General features: G+C 38.1%; 1 protein-coding gene across 2 annotated transcripts in view; it reads right to left on the bottom strand.

Annotated features, from left to right (window-relative positions):
* ENAH (ENAH actin regulator) overlaps positions 1 to 25,179 on the bottom strand; it is a 91,039-nt gene that overhangs the window by 23,494 nt on the left and 42,366 nt on the right. For both annotated transcript variants that reach the window (XM_074144509.1, XM_074144508.1), the window contains exons 2-4: positions 21,372 to 21,537; positions 20,125 to 20,302; positions 9,016 to 9,100 (exon numbers count right to left, since the gene is read on the bottom strand). In XM_074144509.1, the coding sequence (XP_074000610.1) occupies positions 9,016 to 9,100; positions 20,125 to 20,302; positions 21,372 to 21,537 (429 nt within the window). The remainder of the gene's footprint in view (positions 1 to 9,015; positions 9,101 to 20,124; positions 20,303 to 21,371; positions 21,538 to 25,179) is intronic.

The following is a 25,179-nucleotide window of genomic DNA, read 5'->3' on the forward strand; positions in this document are numbered from 1 at the left end:
AACAGTATTCTCTGTCAGAGCAGACTTAACAGTCAGAGAGAACCTGTCTTTTTCTGGAACAATTTTCACATTTAAGCCCATATCTTGGATCATCTGCAGAAGAGTTACTGCAAGTGTCTCAGTTTGTGGAAAGACTATCCTTCCACCAGAGAAAGTATGTGCCTCAGCATGAAACAACTCTCACTGTGTCAAAAACCAGAGCTGTTGTCACAAGGGCACCAAGAGAAAAAAAACCTGCATACAACAAATCCATTGCTGAAATGGTTTGTGAAAGCAAATAGCTGTCTTCTCTGGCAGGTCACCTTGTTTCCTCAGGTGCAAGTTTTTCTGTACCTTCACATAAATCTTCAGGATTTGAACACTGGCTTGGCTTTGCTCTTGGACGTGAGATCAAGCCATTAAATTTTTCCCTAAAAAGATGATAGGAAACCGCACCGAGAAGGCCATATATCAACCTGAATAACAGAATTCAGCCACAAACCCTAAAGGCTTCTTGTCACGAAGCCAGATACGCTAAAAACAGAGGTATTTCCATGAACAGTACAGACAGAAGCATCTTTGTATCGTATCCAAATTCAACAGGCTCTGAGCTGATAAACATTCCAAGATGAACAGAAACTGGTTTGAAGTATCTGATCTTAAAACTCACTGTAGAAAACAAAGATCCAAGACAAAGCCTGCAGAAAACAAAATATCTTGAGGAACAGGCCTGACTGAAGTAATTGCCGCGTTGAACGAAGAGGTCAGCTGCAGGCAGATAAATACATAGTATTTGACAGCTGTTAGTCATCATTTATGAACACACCACTTTCATATTCCATTCCTTACTAGCTGAGTAACTCTGTGTCAAAGCAGGGCATCAAATCGCTCAGAAAGATCAATAGGAATACTATCCCCCTTTTGTCTGCTTAAAGACACAACAACAAGAAGGAGGATGGGGGAAAAAAGAAAAATCTCTAATAAGATCAATGTATTGAAAAAGGACATCAAAACCCATCACTTGAGCCACTTAAAAAAATAATGTTGAATTAAAAAAACATCATAACCAGATTTTCTTGAGGGGAGATTTTCAGGTCTGCATCCCACATCGGTTTGGTTTTGGTTTTGTTTTTTCTTTTTTTGAAGAACAGTTTCTTGCTTCTGCTGTTACCTATTCTGAAAGAAACGTACATGGCGTGGTGGAAGACAGACATGAGGATGACACCCAAAAAGCAGCACAAAGGTTGACCATTGCTAACTTGAAATATTGCAGTAATGTATTCTGCCCATCTATTCTGAAAGCTACCATTACGACATTCTCTATAAGAAACCAAATGTGATTTATACAGAAGTATTCAACCATGTATGCATCTTTCATTCTGTGCTTCACTAGTGGTTTTTTAAAATGTAAATTTTATAACCCAACATAAGCAAGAAATCTAGGAATAACGCTACGATGTCAAAGTTCTACAGGTAAGTGTATAATATCAACCATAATTAATGATCAAAACTTGGATTCATCAACACAAACCAATGGAGTTGTTCAAACTGTGTTGGTGATCTGGCCATTAAACTTTTTACCAGTTAAATAAATATTAAAATACATTGAACCATTAAAATACATTTACAAATTTTATAAGTTGCGTTGCAATGACTAGCTCTACGAGAAGAAGTCCATAGAGTCTCCGTATGCCCAGACTTTCAGGGCTGCTCCAAGCTCTTGTGCTGGCTCCTCATTCCTGCCTCAACCTATGGAGCAATAAACATGACAGCAACGTTTGTGGAGTTTTATTCTAAAAATGCTGAAAGCCCCAGCATGTGGGCATAGATACCATTATCTAACACAACAGTCACTACCTACTGGAATACATCTCACATGATGGCTCGCCTCCTCCCACCACTGAGTCACTGCAACAAAAGGCGCCAGCACCAGATGCAGGGTGACCTCAGCTCCATCTGAAGCTTGTTGTTGTCTACAGAAGATAGAGTCAACCTACTTTACCACCATTACAACCGTTCATAGGAAAAAAATAAAACAGAAAAAAATAGATGAGTGGTTTAACACGTTGATTATTCCGAACTTAGCTGATAGTTTAATAGCTTAATCCTCTGATGATCTTCTGCGCAAGTTCAGAAAGGGAAAAGGTACATCTGCTATGGCCCTCCAAATTTGCAGGACCTTGCCTGAACAATAAAAACTGCTTACCAACTTACACTTGTTCTTCCATCTTTAATATCAAATACTTAACTCATCATTCCAAAATCCAGCATTGCCACAGAGCTCACTGTAACGTATGGTCACATAAACCTACTGAATATGCATCTCAAGATCCACCCATTAATGTTTACGTACCATGGAATGAATACACACCACCCCCCAAATTTCAGAATTCATTTACAAAGAGATAATATAGTCTAAGTCATGTCAATACAGATTGCAAATTTCCATCAAACACAGGCAGCCTCCACTGAAACCAAGAGTCTTCATTAATAAAAAGTACACTTGATGTACCAATAACGTAACCTCAGCAGAAGCGATCAGTATTTAACCCCTTGGCATCTTCCTGAACTCTCTCAGTTGCATGAACTTCACTTTGCATCAGCTGAACTGAACTCTTGCTATATGCTCTCACTAAAACTCTTACCAAGTTAGCTTTATTTAGTTTTTTTTTAAAAATTGTTCACATGCTAGACAGTCCAGACAGCTTCTACCTGAACATACTGCACATTGTTTCAATCACTTCCCTAGTCCTACTCGCCACACTGTTCCTGATACAAGCCAGGATGCTGTTGGCCTTCTTGGCCACCTGGACACCCTGCTGGCTCATATTCAGCCGACTGTCGACCAACACCCCCAGGTCCTTTTCCACTGGGCAGCTCCAGTCACTCTTCCCAAGACCTGTAGCATTCATGGGGTTGGTGTGACCCAAGCGCAGGACCCGGCACTTGGCCTTGTTGAACCTCATCCCACTGGCCTTGGCCCATCGATCCAGCCTATCCAGACACCTCTGTAGAGCTTTCCTACCTTCAAGCAGGTCAACACTCCCACGTAACTTGGTGTCATCCACAAACTTACTTGCACTCAATTCCCTCATCCAGATATTAAACAGAAGCAGCCCCGATACAAGTTCTGGGGACACCACTTGTGACTGGCCTCCAACTTGATTTAACTCCATTCACCACCACTCTCTGGGCCCAGTCTCCAGCCAGTTTTTTACCCAGCAAAGCATAGACCCATCTAAGCCATGAGCAGCCAGCTTCTCCAGGAGAATGCTGTGAGAAATGGTGTCAAAGGCCTTACTAAAGTCCAGGTGAACAACATCCACAGCTTTTCCCTCATCTACAGAGTGGGTCACCTTATCACAGAAGGTACCCTCTCAGTATCTGTCAAATGCTTTACTGAAGCCCAGGAACACCACATGAACAGCTTTTCTGCTTTTCCAAAAAAAATATTATCTGGGCACAATTTACTGTGCTATGTTTTACCTGGTTAATTATTCTTTTCTTCAAAAGTAGTTCTAAAGCTTTTCACATTAGCAAGGCCAAACTGACAGGCTTTCATTTTCTTGATCAAAAGGGATTTAAGGTCTAACAACAAGCTTTTATGATATAAGCTCAAACTACATTAGTTGGAAATAAGAGAAAGAACTAGGTTTTATCAGTCAAGCAGAAACTGGTAACCAACCACCATGATGAAGACATGAAGAGGTATCTATAAACCTAAAGGTTATTTAGATACAGCATTTCTAATAGTTAAAGGGAGCTAGTAATACTCTTTGATCAAACTTCATCAAGCTTTGTTTTCCTCACCTTGATCTTTTCAACTTACTAAGTTCAAGTGTTCTGTTTGTTTACATATCTGGCAGGAGCCCGGCTGCAGGAAATCATCTGTGCACATCAAGTTTTAGAAAAAAATAGTAGAAAAATCTACTTCCATTGGCAACTCCCTCGGTGGTATTCTAGTGAATGTGGTCAGGACAGAACTAATTTCATAAAAGCGAATGACAATAACCAAAATCTGAAAAAAACATCAAACAGTTTCTAATCCCAATTACATGCTTTGCATTAAACAGAAAAACACCACAGAACCGAAAGTTTTGCAGAAAGGGTAAGATTTCAAAGAGACATTTTTTAAAAGTGTTAACTAAGATACTTGTCAGAACCACCCTTCAAGCAACATCCATATTCAATTGCAGCAATTAAGGCAGCAATTTTGCCAATGTAGTCAAAAGACTGCTTAATGGAAGAGTGCTCTTCTCAGCCTGCTAAATATGTCAATGTTACCCAACATCTACAGCTATTCAGTACCCTCACCAGACAGCACCCATTACCTCCCTGTAAAGCCAGTTATTAAGTCTCTGAAAGCTAGACTTGACAGAATGAAGGAAAACTTTACTGTGAATGGGAAGAAACTGAACAGGAAGAGAGAGGCACTAAAAAAACCAAACAAACCAAAAAAAACAAACAAACAACAAACCGAAAAAACTTTGAGGGCAAGAAAAAAAAATTAAGTCCTTAGAATGAGATAAACAGATGGGTCTTTCTGCTGGTCTACTTTTGTTTCCTGTCCCTATTCTACTGATGACTACTTATACCGCAAACCAAAAAGCCAACTACTATATTATATTCCTATGCGCATCTCCAATTAGAACTGTTTGCTTAGTTATAATCTAATCAATTCATATGCCTTTAAAAAAATCCTACTTCCTCAAAAATAAGCTGGGAAAACAAGAAACTACATCTGGCTACTAACTAGGGAAAGGTCATGGGCTGTGGGAAATCAGTAGAAACCAGGCTACCAGGGACACAAAGCAACGGCCAAACTTTCTTTCCTTTAAATTATTATAGCTACGCGTTGCTACTGAATTGTGGGAAACAGTTTGGGTTGGTTTGGGTTTTTTTCAGTATTTCCACACATGTTTTCAAAACAGCCCAGGAATTATACATTAATAATTACTAATTTATGGGGGAGTGTGGGAGATTCTTTTACTGCAGTTAAAAATTAAGATTAGCAAAATCTCAGAAAAAATACTTTCACTATGTTTAATAAAAAGCATTCCTTTAAGTCTATCAGTAAATAAGAAACAGCTACCCATGTCAGCCTCTGCCCTTGCGCTAAGAACCCTCCCAAAAGATGTTATGAAAACCACACTGTATCAATACTACTTTCTAGCACAGTCACACACCCAGTTTTCTTTAACAGTATCATCCCAATCCATGAAATAAACTAAAACTGTAAGGAAAAGAAGTATTTAACAATGACAAACCCCCCTGATACTACGTTTATGCAAAGGTCTAACATTGAGTACTTACGACAGAAGTCGGTCAAGTTTTGGTCCATTACGCCCCTGAAGGACAACAGGTGGCTTGTACACCTTCATTATTCCTTACAATCGATACGCTTTCTCTGTTTCTGCTGTTCTTGGTCTCTTTATTTATGAAGCAGCGATGATTTTGAAGTTATTTATAAACATTAACTCATTAAATTCCCAAGTGTCATATTAGATACCAACTCAGTGACTCATATTCCTGATAATATATTTATCATGGCTAGAAGAGAAGGTAAATTTACATGCACGAGTAGCACACAGAGGCATGCCATGAACTAATCTTATATTTTAAAATGGTATTTGACATTAAGTAACTCTGAAGTTATTAACAAATACGTGTGTCAACTGCAGTTGGGTCATTATCAAACAATCAGTAGAATTTATAAACACTGCCTACCACTTTGACAAAATGAAAAATAACCCATGTAACAAAAAACACCCTTCATTTTTGAGGATTGAAAATTGAAGCTGGAGTGTTTTAAAACTCATTATTACTGTACTTAAATGAGTGCAAGTTATGGAAAATTACAGTTATTTTAAAGTACTCCCTACTTCGACAGGGAAAGCGTACAACATGTGTTAAGGCTTCTTAAAAGAAAGTAACAAAGTTATCAATTCACCAGACAAAATGATTTCATTGACCACCTTGTGTGAAATCTTGGCCTCATAAAACCCTCAGTGTTTTAGATCGCACATTGGGTCCTAACGGCTTTACAGATCGTCAGCGCTGCACAGCAAACAACGCAAACATTCAAGTAACAGCCTCTGCAGCAAAATAAACAAAGTAGTATTACCACTTTAGCACTTTTACTCAAAACAAAGGGCAACTAAACCCTTTCTAAAATACAGAAAAATCTTTGAACCAAAATAATACACTTCTGTTGACAATGATCTGATTTAATTCTTCAGTTCCCAATTTCCCCAAGATTCTTGAACACCGGTTACAAAAGCGAAGGAGAACATCACTCGAAGAGCTCTCTTTAATATGCCATTCTTCACTGGCCACTCCTCTGACAAAACATTTCCGAGGAAACATTTCTATTTGTGCCTAGGAAAACCCTGAAGCTACAAGCCACAAAATTTAACTTTGAAATTAGCTCTGCTTTGGACAGAGGGTTGGACTAGCTGACCTCCATGGGGTCCATTTCTCTACTTTAATTTTTATGTAAGCAGATCTTTTTTTCTCAGGCTTAAAATAATTAAAAAAAAATTTTCCTGAATATCTTTAACATAGGAGTTGGTCAAACATTACTGAATCAGGTACACGTAAGGGGAAGGATATGAGACCAGCACTTAAAGACAACTATTATCAAGCCACATCTTAATCAAAACCCCTACCCCACAGACACACATTTCACAAGCAACAGATATAAAGCCTGTCTTCCTACTGATCCATCACAAACCCCGAGTTTGTGATGTTAGTAAGTGGTACACAGTAACATTTATTTCCTTCTCTTGCATTCCCTGGAGTCTTACTGGTCCCTGCAGAAATCAATTCTGCCCACACTGACTGTAAACGTCACCTGTAGGTAAGTTAAAAGTCATATAAACCTAACCCTTTTCTTCCCAACTATTTACTACTCTCTACGTTATGGTGGTAAGACTATTGTTATTACAGACTGGAAGCTGAAAGACAGCTAATGCAGAAGAAAAGTTCTAGCTTGGAGTTAATTGAACTGAATTATAACCATATAGTTACAGCAGTAAAGAGACCAGAGGACCATTTGTGAAATGTTTTAACAAAATTACATGTTCTTCTTAGGCTTAATGGCACAACAGCATTAGTCTTTCCACAGACAATCTGGCTAGCAACATGAGTAAACACTCATTCAACTTCTCTATCCTTTTTCAGTGGAAAAGCAAATCAAAACCAGGACCAGACTTGAAAGAGGACATTATATTAGATGAAAACAAGTAGAGCACACTGATCAAATGAGAAAGTGAAGCCCTAAGAATGCCATCTAATAATATGTCCTTTACACACAAAAAAATTCAAGAGAGACTTGGAGAGCTCTTAATATGAGGCAGCACTTTTTTTCTGAAGAGACATCTACCTACAATGCTTCTCTGAAATGTATTTCAACATTATACATTTCAATTAATGCAGCCTTCTGAAGGAACAGACAGGAAATAAAAATATTAAAAGCCATTAGTGTGGAACTGAAAAAATATAAAAGAAAAAAGCTTTTCAAAAGTCTGTCTGAAGAAGTGACATAAAAGACCTTTATCATGACAGCAGACTCGCAGGTAAACACATCAGACAGATTTGTAATGAGCTTCTTGCTGTGTTCTTAAACAAGGAGACTTTCAGATAAAGTAATCCCTGTGCAGATTTAAGAACATACTGCAGAAAAGAGATGAAGTAGTATGACGAATTTTTATGTCGAAACTTTGTTCAACACATATAGCTAGTTTATCAAATCTATAATATAAATTATTCCCAAATTAGCAATCTGGTTCTGCTCACCTTTGCAAAAACAAACTAAAGGCAAAATACCAAAACAGAAAAACCTTCAGCGCCAATTAGATACAACATGTTAAAATATTTTTCCAGTTACCACTGGAAGTTATTAAGTGCATTTACACCATCAATCTGGACCACTTCCTATTTATTCAAGGATCCCGTTCCCTGTATCTGTACTGCATGTGACCTAAATGGCTCTCAGCATCCCTTCTGGAAGGGAACAGCTAATCTCCTGGGAGTATTTTGATGGTAAAATAATCCAGGACTGCAGCACAGGCAGTGTGCTTGGGACAGCCCAAGGTCTTACTGTTTTCATTTAACCCAGTCTGATAAAACTATCCCTAGAAGACTTTGCCATTTTATATGCCCAAGTCCCAGCCACTCAACCTACGGCACCAACCAATATTGCCAACAAAAGCAGGAATATGGCAACTAGAAGGTTTGTTCCCAGAACCTGGGCACGGGATTGATATGTAGCGATTTTTGACAGGAACTGCAAAAAAACCCACATGTTAAAAATGCTACAGGTCTGAAAAATATCCTACTGAGCATGGGACAGGGTACAGTGGCTTCTCATTGAAGGGAACAGCTCAGCTTGGAGGAGTGCCGACTGGGCAGGGAACAGGGATTACTCCCTGAGGGCAGCACAGATGTAACCAGTATTGCTACAGATGAAAGTTAAGACTACTAGACGTTACATAAATTTATACACTAGAGACAGAAAATGAAGGTTTCTTTGCTAAAGAACTAATATACTGTAAAGGTGAACAAGCTTTCCAATACAATATTTTGATCTAGTGCAATCGAGTGCATCCACATTCGGGAAGAAAAATTGTCACTCTCCATGACAATTTAATTCTCTACTTCTACAAGTTAAAACTTCCTTGCTTGCTGTTTTCTTCTTTATATGCACGTGTCAAAAACTGAAGACGCTGCAGGCACTGGAAAATTAATTAATCTGGTTGAAAACGACAGCAGTGAAGTCTTCCAAGGCTTCCTATCGGATCTTCAACACTTCCATGGCAGGCCAGTAGCAATCCAGCATTTGAATGGGTGGAGACAACAAGCAAGGGATCTACCCATAAAGTTTTTACACCCAAAAGCTGCACTACTGAAACTGCAAGCATAAAATGCTGCCCTAATGCAACAGAGTAACTGTAAGTCCTTGACTCTGGTTTGTCATCATTAGTGAGGAGCTAATACATTCTTTAATTGAACAGCTGTTCCCTTATAATACCATACCTTCTCTGGATTTCCAGCTCTTCTTGTGATGGACCATTTTGTACTTGAGAGGGAAGCTGTGAATTCTGTCGAGGCAATGTAGGACCTAAAAGCGAAGACAGACCATAAATTAATGATTTGAACTTGTACTTTGCAAAAAAAGCACAAAGCCAAGGAAAGAGGCAAGCCATCACATGACATTATAGGAACTTTTTACTTCTGCTTTTTAAGCCAAACAAGCTCAACAACATAATACAGCAAATAAAAGCTGCAATGAATGTTACTGCACATATTTGCAGAATGGATTTATTTCACATGGATGAAAAGGTTTCACAGAAATGCAAAATAAATTTTGTACATGATGGGACTTAACAAAAGCTCTGAAAAGCACTCCAAGTCTGAGATTTTTCTTAAAACAATGAACAAGTACTCTTGGGGAGAACAGAAGAGGCTCGAAAAAGTAAAACACTCACCTAAATAGAACACTGGGAGAAAAAAAAAAAAAAAGAACAGGAGAAAAAAAACCATCAGAAGCTTATCACCATACCAAGAGAAGGAAGATAAAATATGTTTCTACAGGTCACACCAAAATTTACTCGCATTTTAGCTCATCAACCTGGAACAAAGACCTTCCTTTGGCAATAGGCAAGAATTGTGTCCGAGGGAACAGAGGCAAATTGTGAGTTCTGTTAACCATGAGAAATGCAAAAGAGAAGGGCATGCAAATTCACCTTTGACTTTTACCGATGGGCAATTCTCAATCACAAATCTTTCAAATAATTGTACATGCCAGATCTGTCTTCTAAAAACAAAGAGGCTTTTCCACTTTCCTCACAAATGTATTTACAGTGCAAAATTATTTTAAAAGAATTAACAGAATGAAGGATGAAGTGTGGAATGGAATACAGTAGAACATGAATGCATTGTTTCTGTAAAAATGGTCAGTAAGTCAGGAAATTATTTAGACCGCAGCTACACTTAAGATTATGGAGTTTATAAGCAAGCAGAATTAAAGACAATAAAAATGTACCCAGTTCTGAAAAGGTCCCACAGCAAACCAGTAATTTCTTGCTTATATTCCACTAAAGTAGTCAGAGTGATGGAGTCGTAATGAGATCTCCCCCATCTCAAATATCAAAATGTAAAAGTTGTTCACCATCTGAACTTGTGAAAGTCATCCAAAAACATGAAGAGATCATGCGTGACATATTGAGACATCAAGGACAGGCAATCTGCCTCCAACTTCGCAGCGAGTGCCCTTTAAAGGCTGCACAAAAAGGTTCACTTGCTCAAAACAGCAGAGTAGTCACACTATGGTCATAAATACAACGAAACCTGGGAATTATAAAGGTGTATAATAGCTACAGTTAAAAAGTAATGTAAGAACTTACTTCTAGAAGATAAAAGCAGGAAGTGTACTACAGAGGTTGTGTCTGATTTATTCTTTTCAGCAAGTGTTAGGCCCTCATAGCTAAATACATGATATTGCCGCGGCTGTACTATTTTTGCCTAGAGTATCTCCAAGAGATACCCACAGACACAAATATATATTATTTTTAATGCAAAGGATTGTATTTCTTACACTTTTTTGCCATTAGGAAACGTAACCTGAGCATACCAAAGGCTTTCAAGAAAGAAAAAGTTCAGCTACCAAGTCATTTGGCCTGTTCTCTGGCAAATTCCTCCCTGCAAGCACAGACTCCTCTTAATAACCACCACATTAACGGACACTGGCAAGTTAAAAGGTACACACCAGGTGAAGAAGTATGTTTTATCCTGTAAAATTAAGTTACTACAGGAAGCCAAGACCACCACTTCATTGCTAATGGTCTGGATAGCGAGGCAGACAGTATAATAAATAAATAAGCAGGAGCTAGCTAATAAAAAGCTCTCTCAGAGGCTTTTGAACACTTCAAGATACTTCAGAAACATCAAACCCCAAGAGAAATATTCACAGATACTGCCTGGAAAAAGAGTCTCATCCTTCTACAGGATCACTTTATCTTCAAAAACCGGTATGAGCCAAGTAAGAGATGAGGATGAATGGTCTGTTCATTTTAAGGAAAGCCGAACATCTCTCTTTTCCTAAAGAAAGCACAGATGGTGCACTGCATGGCGCGCTGACAGACAGGGGATATAATTTCATACTAATTTGTTCAGCAGTCATTCCAGTTTAAATGCTTTCTGTTTTCCAGCTTATTCTCACCTTCCTCTGTGACAGTTCAGGCAACTGCGTAGTGAGAGATGGACTGGAAATCCAAAGGGTTAAAAATCCCAGGGGAAAGCTCTGCAACAAGTGTTTTCACCAGCTGGACCAGGGCCAGTTCTGGTTCTTCATGCAGCCCCTAGTCTGGCATCACTCAGAGAATGACATGTGACTGCTGGGGGCTGCTGGAGGCAAATTAAGCATCCCCAACGTCACCTTTTTGAACCACAACCAGATTCGTAGTTTTATCAAACTCCTTAATTTCATTTTCACCTCCAATTGACTTGTTACCTCTGTATCTCCATTCAAGAGCTGAATTAACTCCAATGGCACGACCCTATGAAAAGCATAATTAGCAAACCGGAGACAGAAACACATGATCTCTCCTGCCTCGGTTCTTCTTGTTTCATCAATTCCTTCAATCTTTGCAATAGCATTGTCTGCTTTGGAGTTTCACACCAAACTCTCCTTTTAACGTCCCCTCCCTCGTGCCAGCAGCATTGACACTGAAGATACCACATTCCTATGAGGTAATAGCCCTAAAACAGTATCTGCTGTTCAACATAGAAACAATACAGGTTATACAACAAGCTACAAGATGTATTTTCATTTCGCTGGACAGGTCCTGGTATCGTAAGGACTTGTGAAGTGGTTTTTGGGAGACCGCTGGCAGCCAGATCACATGAAATCTGTCTCAGGACCCTACATGCCCCAGGGTTTCAGACAGCCAAAACACACACAAAAACCCCACTCCTGCAATTACAGTACTGTTCAGCATTAAAAGACAAAATCTAATTTAAAAAAATCCCACAGCCTAGTACCTATAGAAAAAGCTTGTCAACCATCACACATAAGAATTGTAGTTTGAGGTGAAGATCTCAGTTTTCCCCCCAGAGAAGCAACTTGGTAATTAAGATTTCCCCCTCTTTCATATCTCAGTATGTCAGTGCCAAAACTAAGGAACATTCCAGCTATATGGTCTGATTTTCAAATCAGAGTATGACCGACTGAATCAAAGTATGACTGAAGAATGTACTGAAAGCAGACAGCAAGTTAATTTATATAGGCATATGCTAGAAAGAAAAGTGTACTGATTAATTATAGGTCTTTAGAAAAGATTTTCATTAAGGACAGTTTGAGTACACCTGTGGGGCAAAGAACACACCACAGGCAAGAGTTCAAAACCACACCAAAAAGATACATTTCTGTTATAGACTATAAGAACTTTAAAAAAAACCCCAAACTTGCTTTACTAAGTGCTTGAATCAAAGTAGGCTTTTTCCAAGATCTGTGCAAGGAAGTAATAAGAAAAATTATTATGGTAGAGTAACCTCTTTCACTTTTCTCATCCAGAGCCTGTCCCACCCTGGGACGTTAGAGAACAAAGTCTGGGGAGACTCAATAACTCGCCTTCAGCAGAAGCAAAGTGGCCCCACTCCTCTAGACCTGGACTTGCATTATGGATTTATAAGCAAGACTGTGATGGACAAAAAGTAGGGCAAGTGAAAAAACTGTTCTCTAGTACTTCTATTCTGGTGAATCATCTTCCAGCTAAGACTTCTCCTTCCTTCAACTCTCTAAAATTCCTCATACACGGCTACTGTTTTTTAAGCACTATTTACTCATCGCTTTGATTTATTTTAGCAGAGTGATAACTATTTTGCATTTTCTATACTGAAAGTAAATGCTTTATATTTCACTTCACAAGCACTTTTACTCAATAGAGATAGTAAAACAGGACAAGAATAACAAAAGTATTCATTAAAACCTATTTGAATTTAAGTAGAGATAAGCCTCCATAGGAAGCATAGGAAGTGCCAGCAGAGCCTTGGAAAGTGGGTGCTGATAACAGGGTACCAGGTTTGTCCCAGCACCAACTTCCTGGGTGACCTCAAGCCAGGGCTTGCAGTTTGCCATCCTTTAACAGAGGAGACAGAGCTTCGACAACAGAGAACTACAGTCACTTAACAAAACTACAATATCACAATCTTAAAAAAGCAAGTATCGAAAGTTAAATGTATCAACACCATCTACTGCAGCAAATTTATTAATTATTTTTTTCCACAGTTCTGTCAGAATTTGTTTAAATAGCAATATTATAGATGCTGACTGTCACTTTTTGCATATTGTACTAAAGAAATGAGCCTAACAAAGCTGTATTTCCACAATGACGCTCATGATTCTATGACAACACCCTGTTTCTGAGAGACAGTAGATTTAATATAGCCACAACTTCTACTGGTAATATTTATAAGACAACAAGAGAAAGATAAACTAACATTCCCCAATGTTTATTAAACAAAACTTTATCCACAAAACTAATACATGTTTCCCATGTAGTTAAGACCAACTACCAAATTTTAATGACGTTCTTTGGGTTGCCCACCCAAACTTTAATGCTCTCACCCCATACCAACGCTGATCCTGAAGAACCACACAAATCAGAAACACCGCACAGGCAACACTCAAAAGTGATTATAACTCCAGAAACTTCACAACTCTCCCTTCACTACCAAATACCACAACTAAAAGTAATGATGCTTTCAGTACTCTTATGTGCAATTAAAATGGAACAGCAGTACTTAATACAGGTTAATATTTTGGCATATAAATCAGAATCAATTAATCAGGATTAGCTATTATAGAATCTAGTAACGACAAAAGTTTTTTCTTTAATCAATCCCACGTTGCAAAGGAAAATAAAGAGCTCACTAGGAAAAATAGAGATATTATCTGACTTCTTACAAGAAAGGTAATACCCCATCATGTTGCTCCCATTCTGACAGCCTGCTCCAGAGGCTTGCCAAGAGCACAGGTATAGCATAATTGCTTCATTGCAGTAGAATCATTTTGCTCTCAAAACAAGTTTTATCATGATATGAAGCACAACATTATGAGCAGAAATATTTGAGATCTCCCCTCACCCCACACATAAATTTCTCATTTCAATCTCCTATAGTCTCTACGCATATTTCAATTAGTTAAGCCCAGTTTTTGTTTCAGCTTTCATTTCCCAAAGATACTAAATTATTCAGTTTGATATGAGTAAGTGCATTCCCCTATCAGCAAGGATTTAATGAACTATCTTTGCTCTAATAGAAAGGACCCCAGAACAGTGGAAAAAGCATGCATCTTTTCCCCAAAAAAGGCTTGATTATTTAATAACTGGACAACTAAATTTCTAGGTTTACTAATAATTTCAAATAAATTTAACCTCAAGGCGTTTTCCCAAGATTAGACAAACAAAATAAAAAGCCCCTGGAAACAAAAAGCCCCTGGAAACAAAAAGCCCCTGGAAACAAAAAGCCCCTGGAAACAAAAAGCCCCTGGAAACAAAAAGCCCCTGTGTTTCTTTTTCCTGCTCCCCATTTTCCTATGAACTAAAGTGTCATCTAAGACACTACTGGAACAGCTTCACCGAAGCTATTCCTATCCTTGCTTTTACATACAGAATATCCCAAAATCTTTTCAAGAACCAATACATAACTGTTAAAGATTAGCACAAAACGCACCATAAATCTTACATACACGTAATTCTATTAGAAAGAATTAGAATAGGCTTATTTACGGTTGTATGACATCCTTCAGTTCTTCTTTTGCTGCTTTCATCTTCCACAACGAACAACTCAAAAGTATCTCCTCAAATGCAAATTACACATATATAAATCTCATACTTCGTTTCTTATTCTCTTAGCAAGGCTTTCCTGGGACTGAAGACAGATGCCACACAAAACAACGCCAATTCCAGTTGAACTAGAAGGTACTTTTTGCAGCAAAACCGAGCATGATAACCCTTTGTTCCTCCCATCTCCCAACACACACCTCCCTTACTTGTCCTTATTCCTTCAAAGGAATAATCCGTTTTCTCACACATCAGAGAATTTTCTCAGCCATCTCATTTCCCTTCACTAAGCCTCTTCTCTCATTCCAGAGTCACTTTGATTGCAACACTGAGCTCTACTTAATGCAGATAGGAAAATTTTCTTTGCAATTCAATGCAAAATCTTCAGCGAAAGCAGTCATCTTTACTTGAAACAATTAAGACCAATTCCTGAATATCTGAGGACAACGCACACAGCCTTAAAGCCAGAAATCCTCTTCAAATGACCTCTTAAATTGATAACAGATACCTGTCATTTAATGAAGGTGTAACTTTTGACCACCTCAGACAATTATTTAATGAAATGAGTCTTTCAAAATTTTCCCAAGTGAGTGCCAGAAAGAAATCTCGGAACATTTTTAATACATCTCCTAAAGACTGTGGGGCAGGAACTTGGAGCATTCATAGTCTACCTTAAAATTCCAAGAGAAAGTGCAATCCTGTGCTATCGTCTTTTTCTTCTGGATTTGCGGGTAGCCCACAATCTGCTCAACTAGCCAGCAGGGAAACAGGGTCTAGCTGAATAGCTACTAACTAATACAATCACTCAAACCAGAACAGGATGAAAACGCTTGGAGAATAAGAGAAATAAGAGAAATTAGGACAGTCACATGATCAATACGGCAAATCAGGGAGAGAAAAAAAAAGACACATAATTGTCTGTATTTTAGACAATTTCACTGCCAAGACAGCCATGAGTTCAGAGTCCTCTGAAACAAACCTGTACCGCTTCTTTAGAAGAAAATTGCCAGTTTTGGTAAAGCCTTTACTCTGCTCCAACTTCAAATGCTTTCATTCTACACTCCTTAGAACGACAAAAAGACCATCAGTGATACAGACACCCACTGTCTTCGCCTCTGCTGCTGTAGATCCACTAGAGGGAGATCCTAAATTAAACAATCTCAAATTATGCCAGCAATACAACAGGTGAAGAGCCAACTGCAAGCAAGAGCAATGACATTTTTCAAATATATGCAAGAGAAGGAGACTATGATCTTTTCCTTTTTAAAGAATGAGGAAGAGCCGTAAGTAACAGCTGACTTGCAAACCAAAAGGATGTCCACAAAATAATCTTTAATATTCCTCAGAAGTCGTTTAGATTTCTGAGAACCCTTGTACAAAGTTTAAAATTCATCTACAGCTTTATGAATTTCTGAGCAGTATGCTCAGTTAACGTTCAAACTGCTTTCCTTTTATGAACAAAATACAACTCAAAATAACCAAGCTAATAAAAGAAATTGCCAAAATGGGAAAAAACAGCAGAAAATAAGGATACTGCAAGAATCAACCTTTAATTGTAAGCAATTCTACAGTAAAAGGGAAGTTATCTATATAGGATTTCTTTATTGTGTTGGAGATTCTATATGCTATTTTAGATATACTAGGATATACAGCAATCTACATCAATTATTAAGAGACAAGTTGTCCTCATCAGGTACAAATTTTTGAAGCAGTGTCATACGACTACCAATTAGGACTGCGTATGCTAGAAATTTTTAAAAGTCTAGCAGATAAATTGGAAGAAACGGAACTATCAACATATAATATAATGGGGCATCCCCAGCTTCTCTGGGCAGCAGAGATGCTAGGAAAAAAATTAAAACCAAAGATACATTTGTAGCTGCACTTTTAGGAAATTATACCAACTATAGAGAAAAGAAACGCTTTAAACTTTAAGCAAGGAATCCCATTAGTTTGTTTCTAAACTGCAAGCTACTTAGTATCCTATTGCCATTATTGAAGCAGGCTGTTCAGAAAGATACTGGATCTTTTCTACTTCTTACACTGATGCAGGTCAGAAAAAAAATTAAGTAATATGTATATCATACACTGCCAAACCTCCCAGCTGATAAAACTTGGGAAACTTGTTGACAGTATTCTCACACAGATACATTACGAACATTGTCTGGAAATGGTAACAGGCTTACAAAGCCATTCTATAGGCATAATGATGAATTTTCTTTTACAAGCAGCAGTGCAAAACCACTCATCTTCAGACATCTGCTGAAGAAATGCCGATAATGGTAAGCTTTTTTTTATTTCATCTCGATGGAAGGTAAAGCACCTGTATGTCTGTTAAATAGGTAACAGCTAACCTTAAACAGCCACGGTCCTTCTTGGCCAACAGAAGTGACAGAAGAACAGTTACCTCCTCCTGTGACGATGGTGTCCATCATTAGGCAGCTAATTAACGCATTTTGACTTGTACCTGCTACTACCAAGTGACATCATGGGAAAGAGAAACAAAGCAACTATCTCACAATTCAGAAAACTTAGAGGTTACAACCAGCCACTATCAAACATAATTATGCAGCTTAATTCATGTCCTTCTCAGACCTACACCTTAAAGCCGTTAAGAACAAATTAAGTAGACTACAGCACTGTAGCCAGCAATCGGGACATGTTATTACAGTCATACTCAACTCTGATTTCACGATCAACACAAAAATCCATCCGAAAACAAAATAACCTCCCAGTCATCGGCGATTAACTGCTATTAAAATGAATGAAGCAGACAAACTCAGACTGAAGGGCCGCTTCAGAGATCAACAAAGAGACTAATGGCAGAATGATTTGGAAGAATTCACCATTTGGGATAAGCAGAGGACTGAATTTTAAGTATAGTGATTTTTAGGCTAATTGCAAAGCTCAGCTCCCTTCCTCTACCCCCATCATTTCAGAAATTAGTGAGGTGATGCAACAGAAAGTTATTTTCATTTAATTGTTTGCTGCTGTGGAATTACATTGATTCTAGGCTATTGTTTGAATGATATTTTGTATCATTAAAGTAACATTCAAGGAAGCCCCTAAAAACAACTTTAGTTTCATCCAAGTCAAAATAACAAGTCTTTGTAAACTGAAGTGGCTTCTTAGTTCAATAAAATTTCTACTACTGAAGAATATAACAACATAGTTGTTAGCACACATATACTTTGCATAAAACATAAGAGAACTAGTCATTAGACAAATCGCAATAATCTGTGAGATGAAAAACCAGACACACTGACCAATTAAAAAATGAGCACTGTTGTGCCTGTCATTTCAGCCTCTCCATTAGCTCAGTTTTAGTGTAGGAGGAGTTACATTAAATGATGAAAAATATATATGTGTATATATACCTACACACTTATTTGAGACATGTTGTACCAAACCCCTCAAGTACAGGTAACAGGAAACAACATAAAACCCGTTTCGATTACCATAAAACAGGCCTTTTCAGACTTTACATCAAATGAGTAGAAACCAACACTTCATACGATTCCAAACATTGGCTGGGAGATCAATGATAAACAGTCAGAAGGCATGATATATTTACAATCAAGTAACACTTAGGGAAAGGGGAGCTGAGGGATTTAGAAGAGAAAATACCCAACTGGGAGGCAGGAGAATGGGATACACAACTGGACTATTTTAGCTGGCAAAAAGGAACCTTATACCTCTAGCTACCCTTTATATTTTGGCCTCATATGCTGCGTAACAGCATAAGCACTGCAGAATTTATCATCCTTCTCAGTCTAGATCACTTAGTTTCAAAAGGTAAGTCTTGAAACAACTATTAGAATGAAAAGCAGCTTAATAAAGTCACCTTTTTTTTGCTGTAGTTGAGACAGCACTAGTAAGGTTATCTATAGCCTCTCCTCTACACAAGAGAAAGAAAACCTGGCACAGAAGCGCTCTCTCTTGTTACACAGGTAATCTTTAAAGTTTAATGAGGACAAAAGAATTCTATTTGGTTACAAGAACACAAAAGTCTCTTGAAGTCTTTCAAAACAGAAACTCCCTCTGTGTGTGTGTCCCAGAGTTACGCTGATCAATTTGCTGTAGAGCCTGGCTAGAATATATTACAGACAGAAAGTTTTCCATCAGTGCTTTAAACCCTCTATGTCATCCTGCTCTCCAAACAAATGAAATGATAAATACGTTGTCTAAATTATTTGTGTTCATCTGAATGGTACCCAAGGTCTCCAAGCTAAGAAATTCTGTATGTTAAGAAATGCCAAAGAGGATGACCTGAATTCCAAAGTTCAGAGGGAAAAAAACCCTAACATTTTCATAATAAACTAGTACTCAATAAGAAGGAAAAATACCAATATAACGTGCTTGATTTGGCTGAGGTAGAGCTAATTTTCTTCTTAGCAGCTTGTGTGGGGCTATGTTTTAGATTTGTGCTGGAAACAGTGTCAGTAACACAGGGATGTTTCGGTTATTGCTGAGGAGGGCTTACAGACTCAAGGCCTTTTCTGCTCCTCAGCCCCACCAGTGATAGGCTGGGGGGCATGAGAAGTTGGGAGGGGACACGGCTGGTACAACTGACCAAAAGGCTATTCCATACCATAGGATGTCACACTCAGCACATAAAGCTGGGGGATGAAGGAGGAATGGGGGGATGTTGGGAGTGGTGGCGTTTGTCTTCCCAAATAACCATGATGGAGCCATATTTTCCTGGCAATGGCTGAACACCTGCCTGCCAATGGGAAGCAGGGAATGAATTCCTTGTTTCACTTTGCTTGTGCGTGTGGCTTTTACTCTACCTATAAACCGTCTTTATCTCAAACCATAAGTTTTGGGGGGTTTTTCCACTTTTATTCTTCTGATTCTCTCCCCCACCCCACTGTGGGGGGAGTGAGTGAGTGGCTGTGTGGTTCTAGCTGCTGGCTGGGATTAAACCACAACAGCACACTAAGAACACTGGATGTCTTTTATATGTAGAAATCCTGAAAAGTACCCTGATTAAGAGCTACACATTTGTTGGTCAGGTGTTTTGGTTGTGTTTCCTTAAAGTCAGCAAGTTTTTGTATGTAATAGAGAACAAGAAACCAGATTTTTCTTGTTAGGAATTGCATTTACACAGATGGCAGCCAAGTTGAGAGTCACTATCAAGCAGCAGCAATTAGACAGAGAAAACACCCAAATAATTAAAATGGCTAGAGGCTGAATCACAATTAGAAAAAAGACTTATTGACTTTTAAGCATAAACATTTGATTCTTTTCCATCTCTGTATTTGAACGATCTTCAAAAAAAAGAAAAGTTAGAGACTCTTACCAGCTTCCTGTGAATTTAATACTTCTAAGGCATGCATCATGGCACTTGCGAAGACGTTGGCATCTTCTTTGCTGCCAAAATTCAGACCGTACACCTGCCTAGCATCACGCCACTGGTGGAAGGTCTGTGTAGCCTGATTGTACTTCAGCCCTTTTGGAATGGCACAATTTATTACCACCTATAATCATAAAAAAAAAAAAAAAAATTACTTACGTTTAAAATTGTTATTTCATCACAAGTTTCAGCTTCATGTAGCTTCATTTTATTCCCTAACCACATGGGTTAATTCCAATCCCACAATCCACAAAGTCACAATGTTGAAGCACAAAGCCATTTTGATTTTAATCCCAATGCCATATGAAATCAGTGATGAGAACACGAGGGGACTGATGAGATATTTTGTACCAACTTTTGTAGCCTATGTGTTCTTATTTCAAAAGGTGCAGCGATGTTTCCTAACAGCAATTTAGTAGCATCAACAGTTCTGACCTTTAGTAGCAGAGTACTTGATGTGAGTATGCATTCAGATGTCAGAAGCTCAAGTTTTCCATTAACTTGTTAGAATTATGTTTTTTAACCAAGTTATCACCTTCTGTGGCTGCTGTGCCCCTTCACTTGATATGGCTTCAGCAGCAGTTATGCAGACTTATACTACACATCACAAGGTATCACTTTGCAACATTATTAGAGCTTACACTAAAGGTGATCAATTCTAACTAGTAGGGCAACCATTTACTACGAGCCATTTGCTAAGAGGAAGCCATTACACTTGGACAACCAGATCCTCTCACCTTTTTTCCACTGAATAAAGGGAGGGAAAAAAAAAAAAGAAAAAGATTTGTTCTCAGATGAATGCACAGAGATCGTTTATTCTTGGAAAAAGTGTTTACTGACAAATCACACAGGACATTATAAGTCTATGTGTGTGTGACATAAACGACCAAGAACAGAGCAAAAGGATTTTATGAAATGCTGGGAGAGAGGGAAACAGATACAGAAGCTTTCCTCAAACAAAAAGATTATATCTTTAACCCCATTAAGAGCACAAGGAGTATCACCTTGGACATCTATAAAGTGCTTCGTTTATGGGAGAAAAGCCATAATACAGTTTTGCTACTTCCATTCAAAACAAAAGTAAATTTATAATTTACAGTTGCCATAACTTTATTGAAGACCTATTTCTTAATGTTAAAAACAATAACGAAAATATCTTGATTCCTACTCCAAATTTCCAGATATTTGCTTACCTGATGATCCTGAATCTTCCTGCCCACTACTCTGAACGTGTTGTTGCCTGTGTGATGATATATATGAACTCTGCTGAATCCAGTTGATCCACCAGCGGGTACCCATTTTTTATTGGCATCATCGTAGACCATTACAGCAGCTCGTGCTTGGCAGATACTCTGTTCACTGTAAAAATACAAGTATTTTAGAATTGAATATAAAATTACTTATGGCAAATTATCATTTTTAAGTTAACTTTTTTTTTTAAAACTCAAAATGTTAAAGTAACACTCCTTGCAACTTGCTGAAACATCCACCTTTCCAAATGCAAAACCACCAGCACTTTGACTTTTGCTTCAAGGTGTTCATTCTGAAAAGCTGTGGTCAAGACAAACAGGCCTCACTACTAGTGAAAGATCAAGAAGAGATTTACTCCCCCCCCCCCCCCCCCCAACCATGAAGCTGAATTAAATGTCATAACCATATACAAAGTTTTCCACAAAGACTGGAGAACAAAGATTCTGGAGTTGCAGTCGCTTCATACAGTTTACATTTTCCAACAGCAACTACTTCTACAAGAAATAAGGACTGGAAGGCATTTGCTCTTTTTAGCATATTTAGAAGAACACACACACGATATAGTTCAGCACAAAAAATTCACCTGCCCATAAATGAAATGCTTTTTGGCTTTGACATATTTTACAACAGTTGACACCTAGATGTAACATTTTCTCACTGAGAAACGGTTCTATTGATTACTGAAAACCACAATTTCATCTGCAGCTAATCATGATTATGGCAGTCACCTGGAGCTAAGGCACAGCCTAAAGTTAAAAGGGAGCATGTCACTAATGTCATCATATTAGAAACGCAAGAAAGCAGAACATACCATAAACACACTACTTATTAGGAGAGGAGCAGGTGACACTATGCAAGTTGTCTTTACGGGAAATGTCCGGATGCAGACAGGAAATAAAAATAGAAAGGAATGATTTCTTATCAGTAAGTGAAATTCTCTGAACATACCATCCCAGCACATCCAACATTATAGGAAGCACATGATGCCTGGCGTGCAAGGAATGCAGCCTGCCATGTGGAAAACTGAGACAGCTGAAGAGACACGCATTCTTCAAAAGTTACCAAAGGAAAGTAATGAAATATTTCTTCATGTTTTATGAAGGAGGGAGAAGATAACTCCCCCACAGGCTTTCTTGGGGTTTTTTGTGGGTTGGTTTTGGGAGGTTTGGGGGTTTTTTTGTTGGAGTTTCTCTAAAAGATCATGCTGAATTTCCCAATATCTTATTTCCAACTCCCAGCATAAGAAAAGTCAGTATCCAGCTGTTTTGTTTAACTTTCAATACTGATGTTTTTGAGAAACCAGAGCATCAATTTGTCACACTTTCCATGGCACTCCCAACAATTAGCAAAGTGCTCAACACTTCGGATGCTTTTCAAGACTAGGGGAGCAGAGAGAAAACTGAGATCATGTCTCATATGCATGCAAGAGATTTGAGATGAGACGAGGAAATACATTCTTAATTTTTAAAATGCACGTGTTCAACAACTAGACTGGAATGGGATAACAACCTCTAATCAGACCACCCTTTCTCTAGCCCGGAATTAGTTCAATATAGGGACAGTAAAGTCATAATATACACCTATACAATGCTTCTTTTCTAAGCATAGTTCATCTTATAGTTTACAATTTAGACCCAAAGGACCACATTTGTTCCGAGAAGAAAAATTAGCTGCCAAGAAAGCAGAATTAGTTACAAATTTGAGGTGTTTCACAATCCCATTAAAAGGTAAGAGAGGAGGACAATGCAAGAACCTACTGGATTTCTTTACTTTTAAACTATTTTGGCACAGAACCATCAAAGTTCAAACCTAGAAACATTCTGTACTGCTCATGAAGTACAGAACAAACAGTAGTGTTTTTTTTCTAAAATGAGTAGCAGTATTACAGGAAACTTATGTAAAATTTCTGAACCTGAAACAAATTGCTGCTACCTTTGAATCTGACTCACTCCCAGGCCTGGTAAACCATCCCTGACAGGACCTAGATACTCATTTGGAAGCAGAGCCACGTGGTTTGCAGGGTTCTGGCCAAAAAATAACTTCATCTCAATCATGTGTCAGAGAGATATAAAAAAAATCATCTCGATTCTATTAAAAATTGAGACTATGAGTATAAGCTAATACATTCCAATTACAATGAAGGTAGAACCAAAGAGTGATTGAGTAATGGTACAGCGATCAGAAGACTTAATTAACAGGACAGACCATCAAGTTGAAACATTCTTATTCAGAGCGTTCTTACTCTTTTTGCCCAGCCACAGTCCTTCCACAAGGCTAAGTTTTTATAAAAGCTCTGGTTTGACATGATTTTATTTAACATAACAAGAATAAACACCTACTCATTTTAGAGCTACTCGGTATTCAAGTGGCACAATTCGTAAGCACAAGTAAGATGACCTTGAGCAGAATTTCTAGCATTTCTTTAACAACCGTTAAAACTATTTTTAGTTCCACTTCTCAGGCTATGCCTTATAACTGGAAATATTATACAAGTCTAGATCTCAAATATTTCATGCTTCATTTAAAATAAAAGAATTTTCTTAATAGCAGGGGATTATTCTTAACCATATAAAGATACAAGATGATTCACATACTTTAAAAAATGACAAATAAAAACAATTTCCAGTTGACCTATTCAATCATTATAGAATAAGCTATCTGCCTTCATTTCACACAAATCCTATAACTAAAATTTTAATGTTCCAAGACTATAATTTTCATATCCAGGTACCAATTTGAAGGTGCCATACTCCCCTCCTGCCACCAGTTCCCACCACCCATCACTCTGTTAATCACACTGCAGCAGTAAGATGGAAAAATGAAACTATCACTACCAGAAACAAATTAAACCACCACAGTGTGCTAGCCTTTTTTCAGGCTTCAATAATTGCACATTACTAGATGTAGGGGAGATTAATTCCATTTCTTTCTCTTAGTAAAAAGTTCGCTCTGCACTCTCAAGTGATGACTTTTTGTTTTGAAGAAAAGCATGGAGGCAGGAGCTTTAGTAAAGAAGAATCTTTAGGTCTGCTCTTCAGTGACCATTTGATAGTTTAATATTTGAATATAGTATATTACGGCAATTAGACACCCTAAATCTCAAAAAACACTTCCCTTTTTAAACATAAGATGCATACTGGAACCCCACTAACCTCAAAGGGCTACACCAAATCAGAAATCCATGCTGTTAACTCATGACTCTGTCTTTGACAGATCTAATGAAAAACAAGGTTTAGTTTTCTTTCCATGATCTACCTTTTCCTAGCAAAAATGCCGAGTTTAACATACAGACTGTTACTAGAACCTGAGCCAGTGTTCTTTGTATTCCTCTACTATATATGAACTTAAACTTCAGTTCAAAGCAGCAAGAGCCAAGTGAATCAGAACAGGGTAATTTATCACATTTATTGCTCTTCAAGCTTATTACACTTCCCTGCTGTACTTCTAACAGGAGACAGATCTTCAATGATCTCAGTATTTATACATGAGCTCTTCACAGTCCAGAGGGTTTTCTGCAATACACATGTCCCTCAGACAGCAGGAACTGACTGTAAGACGCTAGAAGATTACTTCATTCACTGCATCACGATCACTTTGGTCTGACCACAAATGCCTTTTAACAGACACTTTAGCACTAGTGGGAAATAAACAAATAGTCTACAGTCATGTGGCAGTAGAAAAGGAAAAGAGTCTTCATCTCTTTGCCATGTCATTAGGCCTGCAAAAGCATCCTACAGGGTTTACTTGCCC

The sequence above is a fragment of the Numenius arquata genome, chromosome 2 (assembly GCF_964106895.1).
Source record: "Numenius arquata chromosome 2, bNumArq3.hap1.1, whole genome shotgun sequence".
NCBI classification, from domain to species: Eukaryota; Metazoa; Chordata; class Aves; order Charadriiformes; family Scolopacidae; genus Numenius; species Numenius arquata.